General features: G+C 38.3%; 1 protein-coding gene across 5 annotated transcripts in view; it reads left to right on the plus strand.

Annotated features, from left to right (window-relative positions):
• The first annotated feature begins 12,935 nt into the window (after positions 1 to 12,935).
• The window catches only part of carmil3 (capping protein regulator and myosin 1 linker 3), a 131,114-nt gene continuing 119,312 nt past the window's right edge, over positions 12,936 to 24,737 (plus strand). For 4 of the 5 annotated variants that reach the window (XM_057856883.1, XM_057856881.1, XM_057856882.1 and 1 more), the window contains exons 1-2: positions 12,936 to 13,146; positions 22,713 to 22,807. In XM_057856883.1, coding sequence (XP_057712866.1) covers positions 13,089 to 13,146; positions 22,713 to 22,807 — 153 coding nt within the window. In that variant the 5' untranslated portion in view covers positions 12,936 to 13,088. The remainder of the gene's footprint in view (positions 13,147 to 22,712; positions 22,808 to 24,737) is intronic. The other variant, XM_057856880.1, reaches the window with a different exon arrangement.

Consider the following 24,737-nt stretch of genomic DNA (forward strand, 5'->3'; position numbering starts at 1 on the left):
GTCTTCCAACATGACAATGACCCGAAGCACACAGCCAGGAAAACGAAGGAGTGGCTCCGTAAGAAGCATACAGTGCCTTGCAAAAGTATTCGGCCCCCTTGAATCTTGCAACCTTTCGCCACATTTCAGGCTTCAAACATAAAGATATGAAATTTAATTTTTTTGTCAAGAATCAACAACAAGTGGGACACAATCGTGAAGTGGAACAACATTCATTGGATAATTTAAACTTTTTTAACAAATAAAAAACTGAAAAGTGGGGCGTGCAATATTATTCGGCCCCTTTACTTTCAGTGCAGCAAACTCACTCCAGAAGTTCAGTGAGGATCTCTGAATGATCCAATGTTGTCCTAAATGACCGATGATGATAAATAGAATCCATTTGTGTGTAATCAAGTCTCTGTATAAATGCACCTGCTCTCTGATAGTCTCAGGGTTCTGTTTAAAGTGCAGAGAGCATTATGAAAACCAAGGAACACACCAGGCAGGTCCGAGATGCTGTTGTGGAGAAGTTTAAAGCCGGATTTGGATACAAAAAGATTTCTCAAGCTTTAAACATCTCAAGGAGCACTGTGCAAGCCATTATATTGAAATGGAAGGAGCATCAGACCACTGCAAATCTACCAAGACCCGGCCGTCCTTCCAAACTTTCTTCTCAAACAAGGAGAAAACTGATCAGAGATGCAGCCAAGAGGCCCATGATCACTCTGGATGAACTGCAGAGATCTACAGCTGAGGTGGGAGAGTCTGTCCATAGGACAACAATCAGTCGTACACTGCACAAATCTGGCCTTTATGGAAGAGTGGCAAGAAGAAAGCCATTCCTCAAAGATATCCATAAAAAGTCTCGTTTAAAGTTTGCCACAAGCCACCTGGGAGACACACCAAACATGTGGAAGAAGGTGCTCTGGTCAGATGAAACCAAAATTGAACTTTTTGGCCACAATGCAAAACGATATGTTTGGCGTAAAAGCAACACAGCTCATCACCCTGAACACACCATCCCCACTGTCAAACATGGTGGTGGCAGCATCATGGTTTGGGCCTGCTTTTCTTCAGCAGGGACAGGGAAGATGGTTAAAATTGACGGGAAGATGGATGCAGCCAAATACAGGAACATTCTGGAAGAAAACCTGTTGGTATCTGCACAAGACCTGAGATTGGGACGGAGATTTATCTTCCAACAGGACAATGATCCAAAACATAAAGCCAAATCTACAAAGGAATGGCTCAAAAATAAACGTATCCAGGTGTTAGAATGGCCAAGTCAAAGTCCAGACCTGAATCCAATCGAGAATCTGTGGAAAGAGCTGAAGACTGCTGTTCACAAACACTCTCCATCCAACTTCACTGAGCTCGAGCTGTTTTGCAAGGAAGAATGGGCAAGAATGTCAGTCTCTCGATGTGCAAAACTGATAGAAACATACCCCAAGCGACTTGCAGCTGTAATTGGAGCAAAAGGTGGCGCTACAAAGTATTAACGCAAGGGGGCCGAATAATATTGCACGCCCCACTTTTCAGTTTTTTATTTGTTAAAAAAGTTTAAAATTATCCGATAAATTTTGTTCCACTTCACGATTGTGTCCCACTTGTTGTTGATTCTTGACAAAAAATTAAAATTTTATATCTTTATGTTTGAAGCCTGAAATGTGGCGAAAGGTTGCAAGGTTCAAGGGGGCCGAATACTTTTGCAAGGCACTGTAGGTATCATGTAAGGCTAGATGTCTAAAGGTAAAGTCGACGGTGTATGTAACTGGAGGCCATCTTGCTTGTAAGATGAGTAATTTTCCCCAATAAAATACTCTTAATTCATCAAATTTTTGATATACTTGTAGTCACAAAAATTTACACTGATCATGGTTGGATAGTATATGCAACATCTCAATTAATACATTGGTAGCTTTGCCAATAGGTGCTTAGCAAATAACTTGCAAACAAACGTTTATATTTCTTGTAAATAATTCCGTTCAAATAAATAGTTCAAAATGGGTGCATGCATACTGATTTTTCTTTCTTTTTTTTTTTTTTTTTTACATCTTAACAGATCTTTAGTAAATGAAAGTTCCCACGTGAGGGGAAGTACGTATTGCCATGTACTGTTTCTAGCCCTTACATCCATTTAAAAAATGTTTAGTAAAAGTTCAAAAATTAAAGTAAATTCCTTGAAGTATACCTAAAGATAAAATGGTTTACACCTAAGTGTAATGATGTCACCTTAATTATGGAACTGTAATGAGGATAAGTTTAAAAAGTAATTTACAATCAAGATGATGATAATGAGGAATTAGCAGCACAGTCGAATAAATGAAGATGAATGTCTACACACCAAAGCAGAGGAGTTGCATTTGCATTTTTTTCTTTTTTCCAGGCACTTCAAATGTACTTTATTTAATGAGGTTTTAAGGGACTTGGCAGCTGCAGTTGCTGCTTCCGGGGATGAAGAGGGTTTTATGCAATATTTTCCAGGTTAATGCTGATGGCATATCACAATTTTAGGGACTTCGGTAAGGTTTTCTTAATCCACTCACTTTACTGCGGTAAAACTTCTTCTTTAAGCTATCCAGTAGGTTTATTTTCTTGCAGCATAACTTTTTCCTGTCATTTGGGCGCTATGCTAGAAGCCTTGGGCCTGCCATGCAACAACCAGCTCAGCCGAAGTGACGGAACTCTTACACAGCAGACTGGATTCAGCAACTAGTTTACATTAAGGGTGATGTTGCAGATGTACCGTCAATCAAATATACCCACGAGCTACTTACTTGTGAATCGTAGCTGTGGTTAAGTCCGAAAGAGGCTGATAAAATCTATCATGCCTCTTTGGCGATTGCTCCATGTATTCCGAATGCTGATGCCATTGCTATACCTACTGTATATATTACAGCACCTTTCAAAAGGCCCAATGACACAAATTGTCTGTGAAAAATGTATTCTTTTAAAACTCTGGGGTGGATATGTTAGTTTTTACGTTAGTTAACCATTTTTTGTTTATTTGTTCTTTTACAATTATACTGTGTTTTCTCCAGTCTACTGTATACAATGTTTGTACAAAAGGTAATAGGAAAAGGATAGTCCAGCTTTTTTTCTAGTAGGTTATAAGGTCTTGCCTAATGGTAAGTAGTCATCTAAATAAGGGTCGCTAGACCGTAGTTTGTTCTCATGTACAATACATCCTAATATGACTTGCCTCTGTATCAGAGGAGCTGCAAAAAAAGGACACACGAAAGCCTGCTATTGCATCTTATAGCCAGAAGAGGTCAGTGTATATCAGCACTGCACTGAAGCTAAACAGGTCCAAAAACGAGACAAACAAATAAATCCGTATTTGCGTGGCTTCTTTGCCATCCAGGTCATGATAATCCGCAGTCTTGGCAATTGAACTCTTGTTTGATAAAAACGTTTCACCTTCATTTCCAATTTTTGTGAGGTAATACCCAACGTTTTACATATCCGATAGGTGAATTGAGTGATAATAATAGGCCGTTAAAATATTTCTGTGATAAATATGTTTATTCAGCCTATTTGGGAGGTAGAAGTAATGACTGGGAAGCACGTCCGTCCACCTTAAAGTTCTGAGGATGCGTCACTCCTGTGTGGAGTTCTCCCACGCCTGTGTGGGTTTTTGACAGATACTACACGACCCCCTACATCTCAAAAGCATGCACGATGGCAAGGGTCTGTGGTTAACAGAGGCAGGGTCAGACTGTAATGTGAAGGTTAAAGAACACACTTGTAATATTTCGTTACCAGTAAATTTAGACTTAGAATATATTTATTTTATTAAAATATTATCATGTAAATATTTATTTAGAACCTGGGCTCAAATGACCTTCCATTACTTGTTTGCCCCATCCAAAGCCCAAACCGTTTGGTACAGTGAGTGAATGATCTATGAAAAAAAAAAAAAAAAACGAAGCAGATTTTAAGGGGGGGGAGGAAAGTGTCATTGAATGAAATTGACTTTCCTATGTATATAAAAGTTGCAAAGCAATAAAACTACAACACGAATGAAATGAACAAAAACATATTTATATAATGGGTCAAAATTATTTTTCGAACGGATCGTGTGACTAGTACCTTAGACGTTCATTTGCTTTGCATATAACCCCCCCCCCCCACACACACAAAAAAAAATAGGGGAGGGCAATTTGACTTTTCAAATGATGTTTTTTGATTGAAGCAACATTATTTGGGATTAAATGATTTAGAAACAAATGTCCTACTCATAATATGGCCCAAACACAAAAAGGATTGCTTCAATCAATGAAAAATTAAGTGTTCGAATGCAAATTGTTCAAACTCAAGTATTTTTTCGCATTCAAAAACGTTTTCTATGATTGAAATTTTTCTTTTTTTTGATTGAAGTAAATTTCATTTTGAAAATATATATTTTTTGAAGCAACTTATTATTTGATTGAATAATAAAGACAAAAACGTCCTAGCCAAAACGTTGCCCAAACACAAATCAACATTACTTTAATCAAAAAAGTTGCTTCAATCAAAAAAAAAAAAAAAACTTGAATCCAATCGGAAAAAAAAAAAAAAAAAAAATCAAACAAATGCATTTTTTTTTTTGTTTCAAATTTATTTTTGCATTCAAACAATTTTTTTTTTGAATGAAGCGACTTTTTTTATTGAAGCAACTTTTTTTGATTGAATAATAAAGACACAAATCTACCTCCATATGGCTCCGCCTAGGGGATACAATTTTCGACTGGGGTAACTACATTGGCACGACACTGGCGGGTGTACCATTTCCAATGGTTGACGATCTTGGCGAAAAGTATTGCCCAAGCACTCTGATTTAGAATTCCCCTTAAGAATGATGGGAAACAAAAAACGCTCATTGTCATCTTATTATTATAAATATTCTTGTAAATTAATTTTAATGCTGACACTGCGTTTCAGGGTCATCAACATTTTGTGCCCCCCCTGCCCCAAAAGTCAAACTCCGCCTATGAAGACACGTACTTCAAAACAGTTACTTCAGTGATCCTTTCTTAAATTAAAGGTGACAAATATTAACTGTTTGTCAATAACAGAGTAATCAGTGTAAAATGTGACACCTACTAACCAAATGGTGAACCATTGGCGGTGAAACCAACAACATTTTAGGGAATACCTCAGTACGGAAATATTATGCTATCCTACCTGACCCATACCGACTGCTCTATATAGTGTCGTGTTCATATCCGCAGCTTTTTATAGTGGCCCTTTTGCTCATATTAGAATTAATCGATGCCAAGTTAGTATATCTTGTACACCCATAGAGATGCACAATGTTAAAACTGGAAGAAAAATATATCATTTTAGCATGTATTCTAATAGGTAATCTATTATAGGTATTCTAATAGGGTGTAGAGATTAGGGTCTTTCCGATTTTATTATGTAAATGAAGATAATATGTTGGTCTGCATGGTTGTTTTCCAGCATAGAACTGTGGTTAGCAAAGTCATAAAATCCCAATCCATCATTCAATAGCTTTTTCTGATTCAAACAAATTCCTTAGACAGAGACAGCACTTGAGTAATAACAATCATCTCGAGCATTAATGTACATAAACATATTCATTCACATATAGCACACAGACAGACAGATAATCGAGGGTCTATTGAGTACACAGTTCCCATCTGTGAAATGCTGCATTGATGAATAAGTAATGCCACATCCTTTCAAGTGCATCTTTGAACATTGCTGAAGTTTTTAACCCCATGAAACCACGAGGAGGCTACAGTTCACCAGACTACAAACCTATTATTCTTGTTTTCTTGGACTTGCTCGTCAGTTTAATGCCCCCCCACCCCCCCACCCCCCACTCCCCGCCTATGTGAAATATCAGTGAGCCGCAGACAGAAGGTGTACTAATACATATCACATCATTTATGCAAACTCATAGCACACAGTGCACTGTTTTTTTGCTCTGGGAACCCTCAAAGGACAAACTTGGAAATGATGCCATGACACAGCTGGGCCTCCACATGAAGAGTACACAGGAAGCCCATTCATCTGTGTCTTCGAGAGCACATTTCCTATAAAATGAAGCGATTACGGTACATTGTCTGGCTGAAAATCTGGCATCATTGAAACTCCAGCCATTGAAAAGCAGCCGAATTGGATTGCATAAACCACAGCATTGAAAAGTGGCAGTCGTTCAGATGAGAGGCTGAATCATACATCATTGTCATCATCAGCTTTACCCTGTCCCATAAATTCCCCAGCCAAGATTGGATTATGGACATGAGTTGTGCTCTTTGAACTTAAAGCAGAAAAGCACTGAATGTAATTATCTGATATATTGCTTTATTCTAGTCCTACTGTATACAATGGAGAAACACATATACAGTGGGAATAACTGCATCAAAAGTATCCAACAAATTTTCTCGTATAATGTCGTTAAAACCTTTTTCATCTGTATAAAGTCAGTAGTAGTAGTAGTCTTTGTGCAGTTTATATAATAGAGTTAAATTATTTTCCCCTTAAAATATAGCCACTGATATATAAAACCCCTGGCAACAAAAGTGAGTACACCCCCTTAGAAACTACGTACATCCCTAAATGTCCAAATTGAGTACTGCTTGTCATTTTCCCTCCAAAATGTCATGTGACTCGTAACATGAATGCTGTCAGCAATGCTGCAGAGACTGAAGAGGTGGGGGTCAGCCTGTTAGTGCTCAGACCATACACCACACTCTACATCAAATTGGTGTGCATGGCTGTCACCCCAGGAGGAAGCCTCTTCTGAAGACGGTACACAAGAAAGCCCGCAAACAGTTTGCTGAAGACATGTCAACAAAGCACATGGATTACTGGAACCATGTCCTATGGTCTGATGAGACAGGCGGGCTTTCTTCTGTACCGTCTGCTCTTGCACCCCTCTTTAAAATAAACAGCTATATTTTAAGCCAAAAGAACTGTTATGTTTGAGAGAAAAATATATCTATATGCTGCCATAGCAGATTCATGGTGCGTTAAACCCCCAAACTATTTTTAATTTGTCGATTTTACCCTAGAAACCCCCGTTTACAGACGTCGCGCAACCGCTTGTGTTTCAACCCAGCCATAAAAACAAGGTAAGTAATTATATTCATTATTCAAAATGTCTGTCATTTTTAGCTTAGAATCATGAATCGATGTCTAATATTTCGATTACAAAAAAAAAAAAAACGACTTTAAAAAATTATTCACTCGTATATTAGAAACTTTTAAACACATTACGTCGGACAGCTTTGAAATTTGGCCAAATAGGGTGTCCTGGAATGGAACTTCAAGTCACTTGAGTGTTTTCCGCCAAATATATATATATATATATATATATATATATATATATATATATATATATATATATATATATATATATATATATATATATATATATATATATATATATATATATGTATGTGTATATTTACATATATGTTTATATTAGAAAAATGATTTATGTACTCGTTATTTAGAAATTCAATATAATATACAGTGGGGCAAAAAATATTAGAGAGGCCTGTAATTGTCAACATGGGTAAGCCTCAACCATGAGAGACAGAAGGGAAAAAAAACAAAAAAACCAAACATAAAATCACATTGTTTGATTTTTAAAGAATTTATTTGCAAATCATGGTGGAAAATAAGTATTTGGTCAATACCAAAAGTTCATCTCAATACTTTGTTATGTACCCTTTGTTGGCAATAACGGTGGCCAAACGTTTTCTGTAACTCTTGACAAGCTTTTCACACACTGTTGCTGGTATTTTGGCCCATTCCTCGGACTTTCAACTCCCTCCGCAGATTTTCTATGTGGTTGAGATCTGGAGACTGGCTAGGCCTCTCCAGGACCTTGAAATGCTGCTTACGAAGCCACTCCTTTGTTGCCCTGGCTGTGTGTTTGGGATCATTGTCATGCTGAAAGACCCAGCCACGTCTCATCTTCAATGCCCTTGCTGATGGAAGGAGATTTTCACTCAAAATCTCTCGATACATGGCCCCATTCATTCTTTCCTTTACACGGATCAGTCGTCCTGCTGCCTTTGCAGAAAAATAGCCCCAAAGCATGATGTTTCCACCCCCATGCTTCACAGTGGGTATGGTGATTTTCGGATGCAATTCAGTATTCTTTCTCCTCCAAACACGAGAACCTGTGTTTCTACCAAAATGTTCTATTTTGGTTTCATCTAACCATAACACATTCTCCCAGTCGTCTTCTGGATCATCCAAATGCTCTCTAATGAACCGCAGACGGTCCTGGACGGGTACTTTCTTCAGCAGGGGGACACGTCTGGCAGTGCAGGATTTGAGTCCCTGGCGGCGCATTGTATCCTTTGTTGCTGTGGTCCCAGCTCTCTGTTCTGTAGGTCATTCACTAGGTCCCCCCGTGTGGTTCTGGGATTTTTGCTCACCGTTCTTGTTATCATTTTGACTCCACGGGGTGAGATCTTGCATGGAGCCCCAGATCGAGGGAGATTATCAGTGGTCTTGTATGTCTTCCATTTTCTAATAATTGCTCCTACAGTTGATTTCTTTACACCAAGCGTTTTACCTATTGCAGATTCAGTCTTCCCAGCATGGTGTAGGTCTACAATTTTGTCTCTGGTGTCCTTTGACAGTTCTTTGGTCTTGGCCATAGTGGAGTTTGGAGTGTGACTGACTGAGTTTGTGGACAGGTGTTTTTTATACCGATGAGTTAAAACAGGTGCCATTAATACAGGTAACGAATGGAGCCTCATTAGACCTCATTAGACCTCGTTAGAAGAAGTTAGACCTCTTTGACAGCCAGAAGTCTTGCTTGTTTGTAGGTGACCAAATACTTATTTTCCACTGTAATTTGGAAATAAATTCTTTAAAAATCAAACAATGTGATTTTCAGTTTTTTTTTTTCACATTCTGTCTCTCATGGTTGAGGTTTACCCATGTTGACAATTACAGGCCTCTCTAACCTTTTCAAGTAGGACAACTTGCACAATTGGTGTTTGACTAAATACTTATTTGCCCCACTGTATATAGCAGTATAAAAAAATAAAAAGACAAAACAAAAGAACAGCAGTATAGTCCTGAATTTTTAAATAACGATGACGTAAATCATTTTTCTAATGTGGTTTTCTACCCGTTTCCTACACTCTCCTGCGATCATTTCACCACAGTCTCTATCTCACTCCCTGCCTTCCCCAGCTCCACCTGAAGGTGCTATTTTTAGCCTACAGTCTTCAGTAACTTGGCTGAGCGACACAAGTTGTCTGGCTAAACAACATTATATCATGAAAAGAAAAAAGCCCTCTGGATAGAATTTCAGGGAAAAAATGAAAGAAGAGAGGGAGAAGCGTGAAAGAGATAGAGGCTTGTTGTGATGAAAAATAAAATGTTCTTTGAGTAGATAAGCACATGGTTTACTTACCACAATTGCAAGGTGGCGGTTGATATCAAAATTATTGGTAAGTAGATGATTACCTTTCCACTGTAAGTAATGTAAAAAGGTATCAGTGTTGTGGAGGTGGGGAACACACTACTAATTTTGCTACTGAAAGTCTGACCTGCATTAGAGTTAGCATAACATTAAACTGTATGAATTTGCTAACATGCAAATTTCGAGTAGGATGCAGCTTAGAGAGAAATATCCTTCGGTATGTTTTCCACTGTTAACGTTAATTGTTTATATAAGTGTGACCTTTGAAGTGCCTTATATTTTGAAAGAATTTTGCCACGTGCAGTACAGTATCTACAATGTGCCTCCTGTTTTTGTTGTTTTTTTTTTTTTAATTATATATATATTATACGTATGTTTTATGTTTCTTTGCATTGCACAGTTTTGTATTTGTTGTGCTATTGTATTTGTGTGATTGAATTATATTGGAAAAAAAAAAAAAAGTTAGTATAGGTCAATACAGATGTATTTTGCCTATCAATTAATTAGGTTCATATTCGTGAGAAATGTATCCCTGACCTCCGTTCACCCAATCTGTTTGGTCTTATTAATGTACCGTCCCCAGCAAAAAGTGTACATGCAGGTAATGGTGTTATATCGTCCCTACCAATGTTGAGACCATACCTACGCCCTTGACCAAATATATTTGGTGAACGGGCGGTCAGGGCTACACTTCTCACCAACATGAACCGAATTGATAGGCTAAATGATTGATGCAAAATAAATCCGTATTGACCTACACTAACTTTCACACTGCAAATTTATAACGTCTTAATCTGATATTTTTGTTAAGTCTAGTCAAATAATTTTCTCCCATCTTGTTTTGAGCGTCAAGGGCTACCTAACAGATTAATGCGTCAGATTCTTCCACTTACTTTAAATAAATATTAGTATTTATTTGTATTAAGCCCAGACATCTAAAAGTTGGTCATTTTTCACCTAAATCAAGAAAAAATTGCTTTCCTATAGTGTTTTGAACAATATTCTTGCATTAAGAACATTTCTGACGAACAAGTTTTTCTTTTAAGATTAAATATACAAACCTCAACAAACAAAAGTCTGTTAATCTTATTTTCAGATAGCTGTTTTTATTATGTCAAGAAATCTGAGTAAAATTGACTTAAAGAGCATATGACACGAGAAAAAAAGTCTTAAATGGCATTATTATGTGAATTAGAATCATATTTTGAGACGATTCGACTATATACAACAATTTAGCAAAGCACAGATGACGAGAAATTAGTCTTTTAATCTGCCGGTTAGCCACGCCTACCATTATAGGGTTTTAGCGTCCCCAACAGGTGGATGATGTCAGCGGTAGACTGGGGTCATCGGTTTTACTATTCAGCCCATTGAGGGGGAATTATTCAGAATGAGGAAATCGCGACGAAGAGAGCCGCAAAATGTCATTGTTTCAGTCTCTCTACTCCAATATTTTTACAGGATATTCTTTTTATCCAAGTATTTTTCCCCATTAGCTATATAAATGGCTTGAGAAGGACCAGTCAGCCCGTCGAGGGGGAACTATTCACAACGAGGAAAACGTGACGAAGAGAGCGGCAAAATGTCATTGTTTCTGTCTCTTTACTTCAATATTTTTACAGGATATTCTTTTTATCCAAGTATTTTCCCCAATAGCTATATAAATGGCTTGAGAAGGACCAGTCAGCCCGTCGAGGCGGAACTATTCACAACGAGGGAAATGCGACGAAGAGAGTGGCAAAATGTCATTGTTTCTGTCTCTTTACTTCAATATTTTTACAGGATATTCTTTTTATTCAAGTATTTTCCCCAATTGCTAAATAAATGGCATGGTCATGACAAATAACAGTCTTGTGCTGAATGGAATATGAAATAATAAAAATGCATTTATTCAGGACGACATGGCAAAATTACTCCATAATGGTCAAAACTGTCGACTTCACCTTTACTGTCGCACCTCCCGAACGATATTTTATGACACCTAAATCGGACATATGTCTTTTCCCTTCCCCGGCTTCGGAGAATGTAAACAAACCAGAAGGCGTGACAGCTAGCCGACATGCTAACCCGAACCGAGTGATGTTTCAAAGTCTTCGAAGCGGAAAATCACACATAATTATCCTGGAATATTTGACATGACGACCCGGTTGTCGATTGTGTTCGCGGATCGGCAAACCGCCCGGCGGAGAGCAATTTACAGTTCGTTCCCCGGAGGAGGGTGGCTGGAGTTGTTGTGCAGCTAACGTGCTGCTGCTAATGAGCATTAGGAGAGCTTTTTACATGCCTATCAATGATCAAACGTAAGTAGTCCTTCATTTAAAGGAAGTTTGTAGTGTTTACTTTGTAATCGCTGTATTCGTATTTGACATAATACAAAACAAGATGTTTACTCACTTCCTCGTAAGTCCAATGGTCCCACAGTAAATATCCACGGTGAATGGGAACCTTTTGAAACTCCAAAAAGGTGCATACGCCTCTCCCTCATACAGAATGATTTTTCTGCAGCCGTTTGGCTGGCGTGATGCGAAAAATAAACGTATTAATCCGCAAAATCAGCTGAATCCTTCGTCCTCATACACAACAGTACACTGTAGCGTGAAGAGGACGTCTTCTACCGTACACGTCACAGTGCCCTCCTCCTCAATGCAAGACCGAAGCCGGAAGTCACTCATTTTCATGGCGCAGGATTAAAAAAACTAAATAAAAATAGCGATCGCTTCCACACACATCCAAGCGGCCCATATCATTCAGGGGCATAAAATACCGCGTGTATTATGAAATAAACATGCTTTTTCGTGTCACAGGCACTTTAAAGCACTGGAGCAGATGCAAAATTAGTTGTGTGTTCCCCACCTCCACAACATTGATGTCTTTTTACATACAGTGGCTGCTGCTGGCGGAAAAAAACTTCTAATATCTCTTGTGTTCGAAGAGGGCAGGGGAGGCCGCATGTTGTATTTCTGTCGGGCTGTGAATGCGTGTGTGTGTGTGTGTGGGGGGGGGGGGGGTTGAAGTCTTGAGCCAATCAAACATGCGTGTGTGGGAAAAAAATGGACAGGCATATTCAGCGAGTGAAAAGGGGTCAATGTTAATCTGAACATAATTAAAGTCATGTTATTCACTTAATAATGGCAGGATCAATTCTATCCTCACAACATATAGGAAGACAATCTAAATGTCCTATATAACTGAAGTCATAATGCAAATTTGGTTGCTTAAAAGTTGGTGGGGATAATTTCAGCGTCCTGAAAAGTTGGTAGTGTTATGTCCCCACCGTCCCTATGCAAACCTACGCCCTTGCCTAGCAATGTAACACACTTTTTTCAGAAGAGTAGTGCCTTACTCGTTATTGATAAAGTAACTTTAATCAATTTACTGAATGATATTACTCGTTGCACCAAAAAATGCTGATAAATCTCTCTTTATGACACCCATCTCTCTCTCTCTCTCTCTCTCTCTCTCTCTCTCTCTCTCTCTCTCTCTCTCTCTCTCTCTCTCTCTCTCTCTCTCTCTCTCTCTCTCTCTTTCCCTTTCTCATAGAAGCATTTGTAAGCTCTTCCACCTTTGAGACTGCAAGCGGCGCGCCACAGCATCGCTTGGCTTCTTAGCTCGATGTGGCGCAAAGGAGATAGGAGGAAGCACGTTTGAGGGCATTTCGGGACACTTGCTGAAGAACATCCTACGCAGTGAGGAGCGCGCAATGGCATCAAAAGAGACCACAGCGTCAGCCTTTGCTAGTGTCAGCAGGGAAATCACAGGTGAGCAAAAATGACTTCTCCCTAAGGCGGGATGTTTAACCTCCAAACTAAAACGCCGCTCGCGGTCCCGGAAGTGAAGCTTGACGAGAGTGGTTTGTCGGGACACGTGGGATTTGTTTGATGGATTTGCGGCTACTATTCTCTAATTAAGAGTTACCGCTGCAGTAAATGTCCTCCTAATGGTAAAAGCAGACTTAATGGCTGTCGAATCTGTGAATGTAGTAATCATATCGAGTTCACTCACTTTTGGATTGAGTTGGAATTAATCTCTACAGCAAGATTTATTGCGCCGTGGGAAAATGACTATAATGTTGTGTGAGTGTAGCACTCAAATTTGTTAAGACTTGATCTCTTCGTTCGCTCTCTGCATGGCGGAAGTTGTGATCAGCTGCTAAGCAGCGTTAACAAGGCAAGCGCACACACACAAAAAACATGTTTAGATGCTGGGGTGTTACACAAGAAGCAGGTCTCACTGATAATTACCCTGACTGGGTTGACTACTTTAATCTAGCTGTGTACCAGCTCATCCTGGTCAAGCCCCTTCTGTCTGGCCGTTTTGCATTAAGTCAACACACCTGCCATATCCAAGGCAATGGGGGCATAATGGAAGTGCCAAAAAGGGTGTTGAGATATGAGTGGTGGAAGAGAGGCACCGGCCCATCCAATAGCGCCATCATTCCGCCCCTGGTTGCATTACTTTAGGACAGGGGTCTTCAATTACAAATCTTGAAGGTCCACTATTTTTTTTTTTTTTTTTTTTATACAAGCATGGCTCCATTTATTAATGTCGGTCAATACAAGGCAGGTCGAAGGTGGTAAAGGTGGTTTTCTTTTGAAACAAAAATACAATGTACATTCTGATTAAATAAATTAACAAAACATTTTTTGACTTAAAATGATTATACAAAATGCAAAAAAAAAAAAAAAAAAAAAACATGCGAATACAATCTTTACACATGTACAATAAATAATTGACAAGATCTGTCATTAGGGTGCAAACAATAACTAATGACCGTACATTTTGTAACTGTAAAACACTGCTGGACAAAAATGAAAACGTGCAAGTAGTACAGTACATGTTCACTTGTTCAGAACATAAATGACAAGCTCTGTTATTAAGGTTCAAACATAACAATTATTGATAGTAACCTTAACCGTAAAACACTGCTCAATGAGAGAAATGGCATTTGGGGGTCACAAAGCTGTGTACTCACATCATCAGCCAGTGTTTCAGTGCGTCTTGTGGTTGATGAATCTGAGAGTGAGATTTGTTTGATTTTTTTGTTGTCATTTCCTCCTTTTCTTTCCCTTTGAACATTGACATCACTTCATTCATACACTCTTTTATTATTTCTCCATCAGAGAATGCTTCTTATGTTTGGCCAACACCCACGACCAGTGTTGTTAATAACGGCGTTACAATATAACGGCGTTACTAACGGCGTTATTTTTTTCAGTAATGAGTAATCTAATTAATTACTTTTCTCATCTTGGCAACGCCGTTACCGTTACTGAGGCGGGAAAGGCGTGCGTTACTATGCGTTACTAAGTTGGTTAAATAAAAAAAAGTCTGAGAGAAACGGACTCACGGGGACGAGAGCAGAGCAGGAGTGGGGAAGACGGCGCCGTTGCAACCGCGATGCTAGATGGCTCCAATAATACCTGACTGCAGCCATAGCCGACAAACTACGCCCACATGACACGGTAGATATCATATTATAGAACTAGATGCAGATGACAGACACTGCTGCATTGCCAACATGTTTTAAGGACTACATGCGTTTGTAAACAGCCGCCATCTTAAAGCAGTAGACCTCTCAGGAAGGCCCTGATGTAGAGATCCTTCCTAGCGAACCTAAGTAAATTTTTTAAATCTAAAATGCTCCTAAATCGGCAAAATCTTAACTTAAATCTATCTTTAAATGATGAAACAGTTTTAAAACTTACACATGTTTAAAGTAGACAGAAGGGAACTAATGCAATAACGGGAGAAATTTTAACAACTTTAACGATTGATTCACAACTTTAAATGACTTCCACACATAGCAAAGGTTACTAGCTAGTTATCGCAATACCCTTGTGTCTAGTTAAGTGGAGGGTAAAGAATTGGGCTTGGGCCAATTGTCCCCCAAACCCTTTAAGCTTCACATTGTGTGACCTGTTTTTTTTTTTTTGAGAAAAAAAAAAATCACTAGTTACTTTGCCAAGTAACTAATTACTCTTACATTCAGGTAACTGAGTTACTAACGCAATTACTTTTTGGGAGAAGTAATTTGTGACTGTAATTAATTACTTTTTTAAAGTAAAATTAACAACACTGCATGGCACTAAATGCGTTAGTAGACAGCCGCCATCTTAAAGCAGTAGACTTTTTAGGACGGCTCTGTTGTAGAGAACCTTCCTAGCGAACCTAAGTAACTTTTTATCTAAAATACTTCTAAATCGGCAAAATCTTGACTTGAATCTATCTTTAAATGATGAAACAGTTTTAAAACTTTCATATGGCGAAAGTAGAGAGAAGGGAACAAATGCAATAATGGGAGCAATTTTAACAACTTTCAACAGTTGATTCAGGGTAAAGGGTAAATTAGGGTAAAGAATTGGGCTCGGGCCAATTGTACCAAAAACCTTCACAAAAAACTTCACATAGTGTGGCCAATGTTTTTTTTTTTTTTTTTTTTTTTTTTTTTTTTGGAGGAAAAAAAAAAAAAGTAATTATCACCAATTACTTTGCCAAGTAACTAATTACTCTTACATTCAGGTAATTGAGTTACTAACGCAATTACTTTTTGGGAGAAGTAATTTGTAACTATAATTAATTACTTTTTTTCAGTAAGATTAACAACACTGCCCACGACACTCTGAGTGCGCACTCTGTTGCAATTTGTTGTTGTCATTGATTTAACAATAACCTTGCTTGACTTTAAGCATATTAAGCACATAGGTTTGGTACTTGCTGTTGGTAAAATGGACGCATGTTTGTCATTCCATTCCTCATTAAAATGGCAATGTTCGTTGTCCACTTTTTTTTCTCTTGGTCAACAACAGAAGTGGGAACATGGAAGATCTTTGACTAAGAATGAAACAGAATTTAGTGATAGAATAGTGGCACATAGCGATAGATCGGCGATACATACAAATGATATATGTTGAAAAAAAAGTTTTTTTTTCGTTTTTTCGTTTGTCCGTGGGTCCGCAGAGAGGTGGTCCGGTCATGGACCGCGGTCCGCTGATTGAGGACCCTGGCTTTAGTAGTATCCACGTCCACTGAAGTAGATGCAAACTGTGTTAAAAGGTTTAAGCATTTGGGTTTTACCAAGCTTAGTGTCAAGAACGTTCTGTCTCTGGTTGATCTACAGTAGACACTTGGGTAAATCCGCATTGCCCCATTCTTTCTCCAGTATGAGTGCAAACTTCTGGTGTATTGAAGAGAAAAACAACAATTCTATTTCCAGAGAGGGCATAGAAAAGAATCTGCACACACCTCTATATACATTTCCATTAGCCTGGACCACTTGAGTACACTTATAGCATGTGACCCCTGCTGGATGTGCAGACTTGCGTTGCATTGCATCTTTGAAAAATATATGTCCATTTTGCTGTTGGTATAGCTAATGGGCAGAGGAGATAGAAATAGAATTGTGCATTCTAGTCCCACAAGATTATAGTATCAGATCTTTCCAGGTTTCATTGGAGTGAGCCAGGTTCTCTCTATTGAACTCTGAGGCTAAAAATAGAAATAGTACTACAGTAGGAGTCCTTGTTTAATGCTTCTCTGTGTGTGAACAGTTTGTGTTGGCTCATCCTGAGGCTATAGCTGTCTTTGAAATTACAAATTTCTGCCTTTATCAACCCTACGTCTCAGTAGTAATCCAACACATCTTTGAATTTAACTCATTTATTAACGGCCATTTGTAGTGCAGCCATTCCCATAAAGCAGGTCATTTTAGAGTATTTTGATGGATTTCATTTAAAAAGATCTCATCATTTTGTTGTATTATGTTGTTAAGAATCAAACTGTCCAGCTAAAAAAAATCAACTCCCCCTTTTTATCAGGGAAAAAGCTAAATTTTAATGAACAGACAATGGAAAAAGATATTTTTTTGTTCTTTGTTTGTCAACAACAGTATAACATTGCCAGGTTTTCCCAAACCATCTAACCAGCAGTTGTGCCTAATTAATGTCATCTACGTACTTGAAAATCACAGTAAAATAGCATAAGAAACTACCACACAATTGCTTGTTAACAGAGGTGAATGTGGTTAGAATTTCTTGCTGGAACTCCCTGACAAGGTCACCACGAGCTAGATTATTTTTTTTTCCTTGGAAGGGGGGGGGTCAAACCTCCTAAAACCAGTGAAATGCAAACAAAAGTGCTTTTGCCACAGTTGTACGTATAACACATACACACACAAAAAAAAGTTTTACACATGCATTTGAGCTACTGTAATACACATACTGTCACAAGGCATACATGTCATGAGAAACTGATTTTCATTCAAAATTGTATTTTCTCAATGATTTGATAAATTATAGTTAACAAAAACAGCAGTAACCCCAACCTCCATCTCCTAATTTTTATTTTCCCTCATTTCCCCACATCTAAATGTAAAACCTCAATTTTAACTACTTAAGAACAAAGGATGTACTTTAAAATTGAAGATAAACATTTACCTAAAAAAAAGTAACATGCATTCACAATGTGTACAAATGACTTACATTATGCACAGTTAAATGGAATATATTTTGAAGATCACGCAAACTTTCAATTAATAAGGGAATGAATAATGAAGTAGCCTAACATAAATTAACAAAAATTAGTTTAAAGTGCACATTGACATGGAAGATGTTCTAAATCTCCCAATTAGAGTAAATAAAACAAATAAGCTTATTCACAGGGGTGCACATAAGTGGTCCGCATGCGCGCATGCGTACCGGACGTAGACAAACGCGCTGGCCCTCAACGACTTCCATACGCTTTTGCGTACCGATGGCTGACCACCGTATTTGCGGCGGAAACGAGAAAATAACTTCTCAAAATGTCAAAGAGGCAGGCCACACTGAGTAATTACTTCCGTGTTCCCCCACCCCCGTCAAAAGACAGACAGACGACAGAGACGTCACCGGAGCGACCGAAAAAATGGACTTTTGCTGAAAAGTAGGAGGTACCATGGCTAGAAGCAAATGATGCTCGCACGGAAATGTGGTACAAAATGTGCTGTGAGAATCCCAATGTCGCCGATGAGAGCAGCGCATTTTATGTAGGGTCAAAGAATTTCAGCCATCCAAACTTTGAAAAGCACGAAAAAACAGAGAGCATGTGGCAATTAAGCAAACTATCGATGTCAAACAGGACCCCACTCGCCCTATGGACAAGTGGCGGAATAAAGGTAATGAACAGCGACATGCACTGACAAACGTGTTTTTGCTCGCATTTTACAAAGTTAAACATGCACGTTCAATAAGCTCGTCTACAAAACACTTAATGGCCTTGGACCAAAATACATGCTTGACTTGTTAGAGTCCTATGAGACATCTAGACCCCTAAGGTCGTCTGGAACCGGTCTTCTGCGAGGACATCCCACTTTTAAAAAGGATTGGAGTTAATGTGGGAGCCGCATAATGCCCTTTATTTTGAATTGGTGCTTTTTATTTCTTTACATTTCAAAGTAATGGCAATTTTGTTGTGCCAGTTGATGTTAATCAAGCATTAATTGTTAATATAATTAATTAAAGTTAATTGGCTCTAAGTAAAGCTTGTCATAAATTTATCGCATCAGGCGGGTTGGCTCTCAAGCACAATGAGGACCAAGTCACATCTCCAGGCCCTCCTCTGAGAACCTGGGCAAAAAAATTATGTGCACCTTATTCAACTCTTTCCTTTCTCTTAAAGATCTAATCAACTTTCTGTTGCATTGCCCTTTTTTATCACATTACTCCAACAAGCTTGTTCTATTTTTCTCTTTTTTTGCTGTTCGAGAAAATATATGCATTCGAACCAATCAGAGCTAACAATCTATGCTGATCATTTGTCAATATGTCAGGCTTTAGCCAATTGAACGGACAACTGAGTCCAGGGTGGCTTGCTGCGCGCATGCGCACATCGACGCGGCTCCTCAGACTCCGATAACTGCTGCAGCTGGGGAGAGCTCTGTGCCGTTCGTCCGTGGAATAAATAAATAATAAATATCGGTGAAAACGGATTACGCTACACATGTACTTTATTATGCTTGTTTTTAACTTTAGTGTATGTAAATCCAACATTGGCTGACTTTTTTTTCTTGGAGATGAAATGCGTGTGTGAGAGCCTGGCAGGTTTTTTTAACATAGGGTTTTGACAGCGGACGTCATATTTTCAGGGTCAAAGCACCGTTCCGCCCCATTCCATTTCCAAATCTTTTACCAGAACGACATTCCGGACCGTTCCGGCCCACTTTCACCCCTGCCTGCTAAAAGCTTTATTTAGGAGTCAACATATTTTTAGCATTGGATGTTTGGATTCTAATTGACGAGTTTAGTGGTCTTTGTCATTAAAATGAATTAAATGTGTAGAGAGGGGTGACAGTGCACTCAGCTCACGGGACAAAATGATCTATGATATTGTGTCAAAATGTATGACAGAACATATAGACTTATGTTTTCATTGCATATACTTATATACATATATACTGTATATTAAGGGTGTAACGGTACATGTATTTGTATTGAACCGTTTCGGTACGTGGTGCTCGGTTCGGAACGGTGGCATACCGAACGAGTTTCTGACGTAATGTAACCGGTACTTTTCGAGGCTGTGAGTCAATCGGGTTACAGTTTCTTTTTGTAGAGTATATTTACTCAGTCTTCTGTACTATAATGAGGACCAACACTGTAGGACACTATAACCCAGAAACGTCAACGGCGCGACAACGTGGCCGCCGCGAGAACGCAGTGAAACGCGGGCGTTAAAGTCAATCAGCCAATGCACACCAGTCGCAATGCGGCTGCGTGTTCGACCCGTCCCAGAAGCGCCTCAACACGACGCCCGCAAAAAGAATGGCAGAGTTTATTATTTGACGCAAGACGCGACCCTCCTGCGTCAATACTACTACCGGTAGCTAGGATCGGGCAGACTGGAAGTCACTCGTGTAAAAATACGGTGGATTCAGTCGATTTTCAAACTAATATGCAATCGTAACCCACTTTTTGAGTCCATCAGATATCTGGAGTGGTAGATCGGGGCACAGTTGACTTGTCTTTGTTGATTTACTGCTGTCTTCTCTGCTATAATAATAACCAACATGGCCCCGTGTTCAATACAAAACCCTCCTACCACAACAAAACAAGTAGGAACTAATATTCATATAGCAACTAAAGTTATACAACATAAAATATACAATATAAATGAATACTACATCACATTTGTAAAATATAAACACGTAATAAAATAAATAATAGCCCATTTAAAAAAAAAATGGAAATGAGCTTAAACACCTGTAATTAAATAATAAGAATTATACACAGATCCTGCTTACGCAATTAAATTTATTAATTTCTGTGTGGCGCTTTAACTTGAGAAAATCCACCAATAAAGCTTTTGAAAACCGTTCATAAGAAAAAAATGATTCATTGAGGTATTTCATTTGTAAAATACATGTTAAAATTTTTGTCATTGGGATTGCTTTTCTCTTTACCACAGGACCTTTTTTCTTCTTTCTTTCAAAAACAAAGCTGACCAATACGCGGGGTCTGAAAGGCAAATTGTTGTTGGATTATCTTCAAATACCCACTACTTTTTGAGCAGAATTCTATCTTTGTATAGCCTAATGTTCCTATTGTTGAAAGCACAAAGGTGTGTAATAAACAACTAGCACATTTATATTTTGCATTTTGTTTTTTTACTGTACCAAAAATGAACCGAACTGTGACCTAAAAACCGAGGTACCGAACCGAGATTTGTGTACCGTTAAACCCCTATATATATATATGTGTGTGTATGTATATGTGTGTATGTATATGTATGTAAATTAAGATAGATACAGTCCATACACAATGCAGGTGAATATTTAAACGTAGGGCTGGGCGATATGACAAAACTGATATCACAATAAAAATTTTCTTATCGGTCGATATCGTTAATTATAACATCTTTTTTTCATTCAAATTTAAAGTCTTATTTTTGCTCCTGAATGAAAGTTAACAAAACTAGGTGCTGCTTTAACCAATCTTTAATGTCAGAACAAAGATGCATGGTGACAAACTACTACACAGCATTTCACAAATATGAGGAACATTGCATAAAATTAAAAGTTCACAAAATGCAGAAAATTGCACGAGGTAATCAAAATGTACAAAAACTGAGCTAGACATGCAATCCCCCCCAAAATTAAATAACCATCAATTGACAAACAAATTTTAATTTACACTCAGCAACATGTTAAAACCTTTTGTGCGTGAAGTCTTAAGGTGTCTGACAATGTCAACAAAATAAATAGACAAAAGAAAATGTTCAGTTTAAAAAATGCTACTAATAAACAAACAAGACAGCCATTGCTTAAAGGTTACAGGTCAGAAAATAAGTCTGTCCACAGTATCAGGCTTTAATGCTGCTCTGTGACGGGTCATGATTTCCCTCCAGTACTGAATACCCTCTCAGAGCTAGCCTTCACGTCGCATCAGCGCCCCCCTATTCCCCGGGTTAGGGTGGTGTGATTACAGTTTAAATCTATCGACTTTTATCGAATGTTTTTATGTTGACAAAATTTTATGACAATAATTATCGTTTTACCGTCCACGATTATTTAAATGTTACACATAAATGCATGCACACGTGTACGTACACACCCACACAACGATACACAGTTTACTCATTTATTGCACTGTATATCTGAGGGATTTTGTTTGATTTAGGGGCTCCAGCCTATTCTGAAGGAAAACTTTATCTCATATTTGTAGCTGCTGATCCTCATGCTAACCACTTCACATTTGGCTGCGAACCTTTCGAGTGAGAGTTGAAGATGGCAACTTGATGTCGCCAACTGCAAAAAGCAAAGCTGCAATACTAAGGCCACTAGCCGTAAAGCCTATGAAAAGAATCGGTGGCATAGACGAGCACTGGCAGAGTTCAACCAACAAGCCATGTCGAATACAGGGACCAAACAGCTTGAATCGGGATTGGGTATCCCATACACTCAGAGCACAGCCAATGCTGTAGGAGCGCTAACATTTCTTGGTTTCTTAATCACAAAACAAGAGCGCACTCTGGCGGCTGGTTGTGGTTAATATTTACTTCATGATCGGCCAGTTCTACATTTTGAAATATGACAAATTCTCTATTTTAGCATGAAGAGAGTTGCACCTGAGTATAAGTCACAGGCTCAGTCAAAGTATGAAAAAGTGCGACTTATAGTCCGGAAAATGCAGTGAATAAATATTGTAAAAAACGGAGTAGTCATTGGTTTTCAGCCGTTTTCCCTCTTTTCTGGTTTGCGGTTTCAACCAAGAATTTTCATTTTAGTGCATTCCTATTTACTGAACTAACTTAATTGTTTTTATGTGTATCTGTTTGCTTTTTCTCATTCTTTTAGAAAGCATCAGGAAAGTGTTGGACAAACAGGCTATTAAATTTGTGAGGGCTATCAAAATGGACACCAGGAGCGGTAAATCGGAAGACAGGATTCTGGTAAGAGACTGCAATAAATAATTACTGTGAGAAACCTATTTTACTCTGCTTTCTTGTCAAATCACTTGAATGAGTTATTGATAAATCACTTGAATGAGTTATTGATTGCTGAAGTGGGAGCATCTTTATGTGTGACTTGATGAATGTGGAACTGACGGCACAAGCGTCTTTGACACCAAGCGGAAATTAGTCAAGTTTGAGACGAATTATAAGAACCATAAGAAGTCACAAATTAGATCCTGACACACTAAACAAACATGTTGAAAAGCAAGGCTTAAGGCAGATGCTGCCTAGGCAGAGGAAAGTGGACACTGTGTCATGGCCTACTGAATCCAACTACAGTTTATTAGATGTGGCAGGATGGCCTTAATGCCACAGGCAAGAGTTTGGTGTGTACATGTGTAAGCCTGACATTGTACTGGAAACGATAAATATACAAAAAAAAAAGTGATGGAGTGTACATTACTTTTTTTAAAGCATATATATATATATATATATATATATATACACATCTTTATTATTGTTGGGAATCCTTTCTGTTGTAATTGAGTAAATACCGAGGGTTGACTGTTATGCATTCAAGGTGCTTTGATGGTCAAGGCCACATTCACAAGTATTGCAACAATTTGTTTCGCTGAATAAAGGAGTTGAAAAAGGTGATATATATATATAATATTTATAAAAGAGTTCGGTTTTCTTTGTTCCACTTCTTCCACTAATTCTGACACCTTCCCACCATCTTCCTTTCACCACTACTACCTCCCCTCCCCACTATTTTTGTCATGTCCTCTTTGTTTCCTCGCTACCTCCTTCTTTACCCGTCATTTCAATCACTCTCTTCCTCATCACCGCTCACTGATTGTCCTGCTCCCCCCAGCATGCTAGTTGCCTCTCACTCTTCGCTGCCCCTCCTCTATGCCATCTATTCTTAATCCAGCCTGTAAAAAGTATTTGGTCCCTATTTCCATGACAGGCAATTCAATTAGTTCCAGGATTATATATTTTTACCGTCCATATGGGCTTTGGCTGCTGCTCTAGATTTGTTCAAGGAGAAAAGGAAGTTTGGGCATTTATTCTTGTTCCAATCTGGGGGAAAAAAGGGCATTGTTCTGCGAATTGACCCCCATGAATTTGTGATGATTTGAAGGTCATATTCTAATTTAGAATGTATGTATAATACATTAGAGGTTCAACGAAAATCTTCAGACGAAACATGACTAAGAATTGAGTTCAGGTCAGAAACGCTTTTTCACCAAAATAACACAACCGAAAATGGAAGTTAGTTGGATTTTTCTTTTATCGCAGACAATTGTTTTAGGTTGTTTTAATTAGCTGACACGTTTCGGCCATTATCTGATAAAGACCTGTCACAGCAACACCAGTGACTCTCTGATGAAGGTGGAAGTGTTCGCCTAAACATGTCAGGTATTTAAAACAACCTAAAACAATTGTCTGTAATAAAAGAAATATTCAAGTTCAACTACCGTATTTTTCGGACTAAAAGTCGCAGTTTTTTTCATAGTTTGGCTGGGGGTGCGATTTATATTCTGGAGCTTATGCGTGAAATTATTAACACATTATTATATCATTTCATATTATTACATATATTATTATTTTGGTGTTTTGGAGTGACATTGATAGTTTGGTAAACTTGTTAGCATGTTTTTTATGCTATAGTTATCTGAATAACTCTTACTAGCTGTGTTACGTTAACATACCGGCCACGTTCGCATTTCTTTGTCCATGCATCATGTAACATTATAATACTGTACACTTATTCAGCATGTGGTTTTGGATTGCATTTTTATTTTAAATTGCCTTTCAAGATGATATATCTGTTCTATGTGTTGGATTTTATCAAGTAAATTTCCCCCCAAAATGCGACTTATACTCCAGTGTGACTTTTATATGGCGGAGAACATTCAGGTGA

The sequence above is a fragment of the Corythoichthys intestinalis genome, chromosome 14 (genome assembly GCF_030265065.1).
Source record: "Corythoichthys intestinalis isolate RoL2023-P3 chromosome 14, ASM3026506v1, whole genome shotgun sequence".
Lineage (NCBI taxonomy): Eukaryota > Metazoa > Chordata > Actinopteri > Syngnathiformes > Syngnathidae > Corythoichthys > Corythoichthys intestinalis.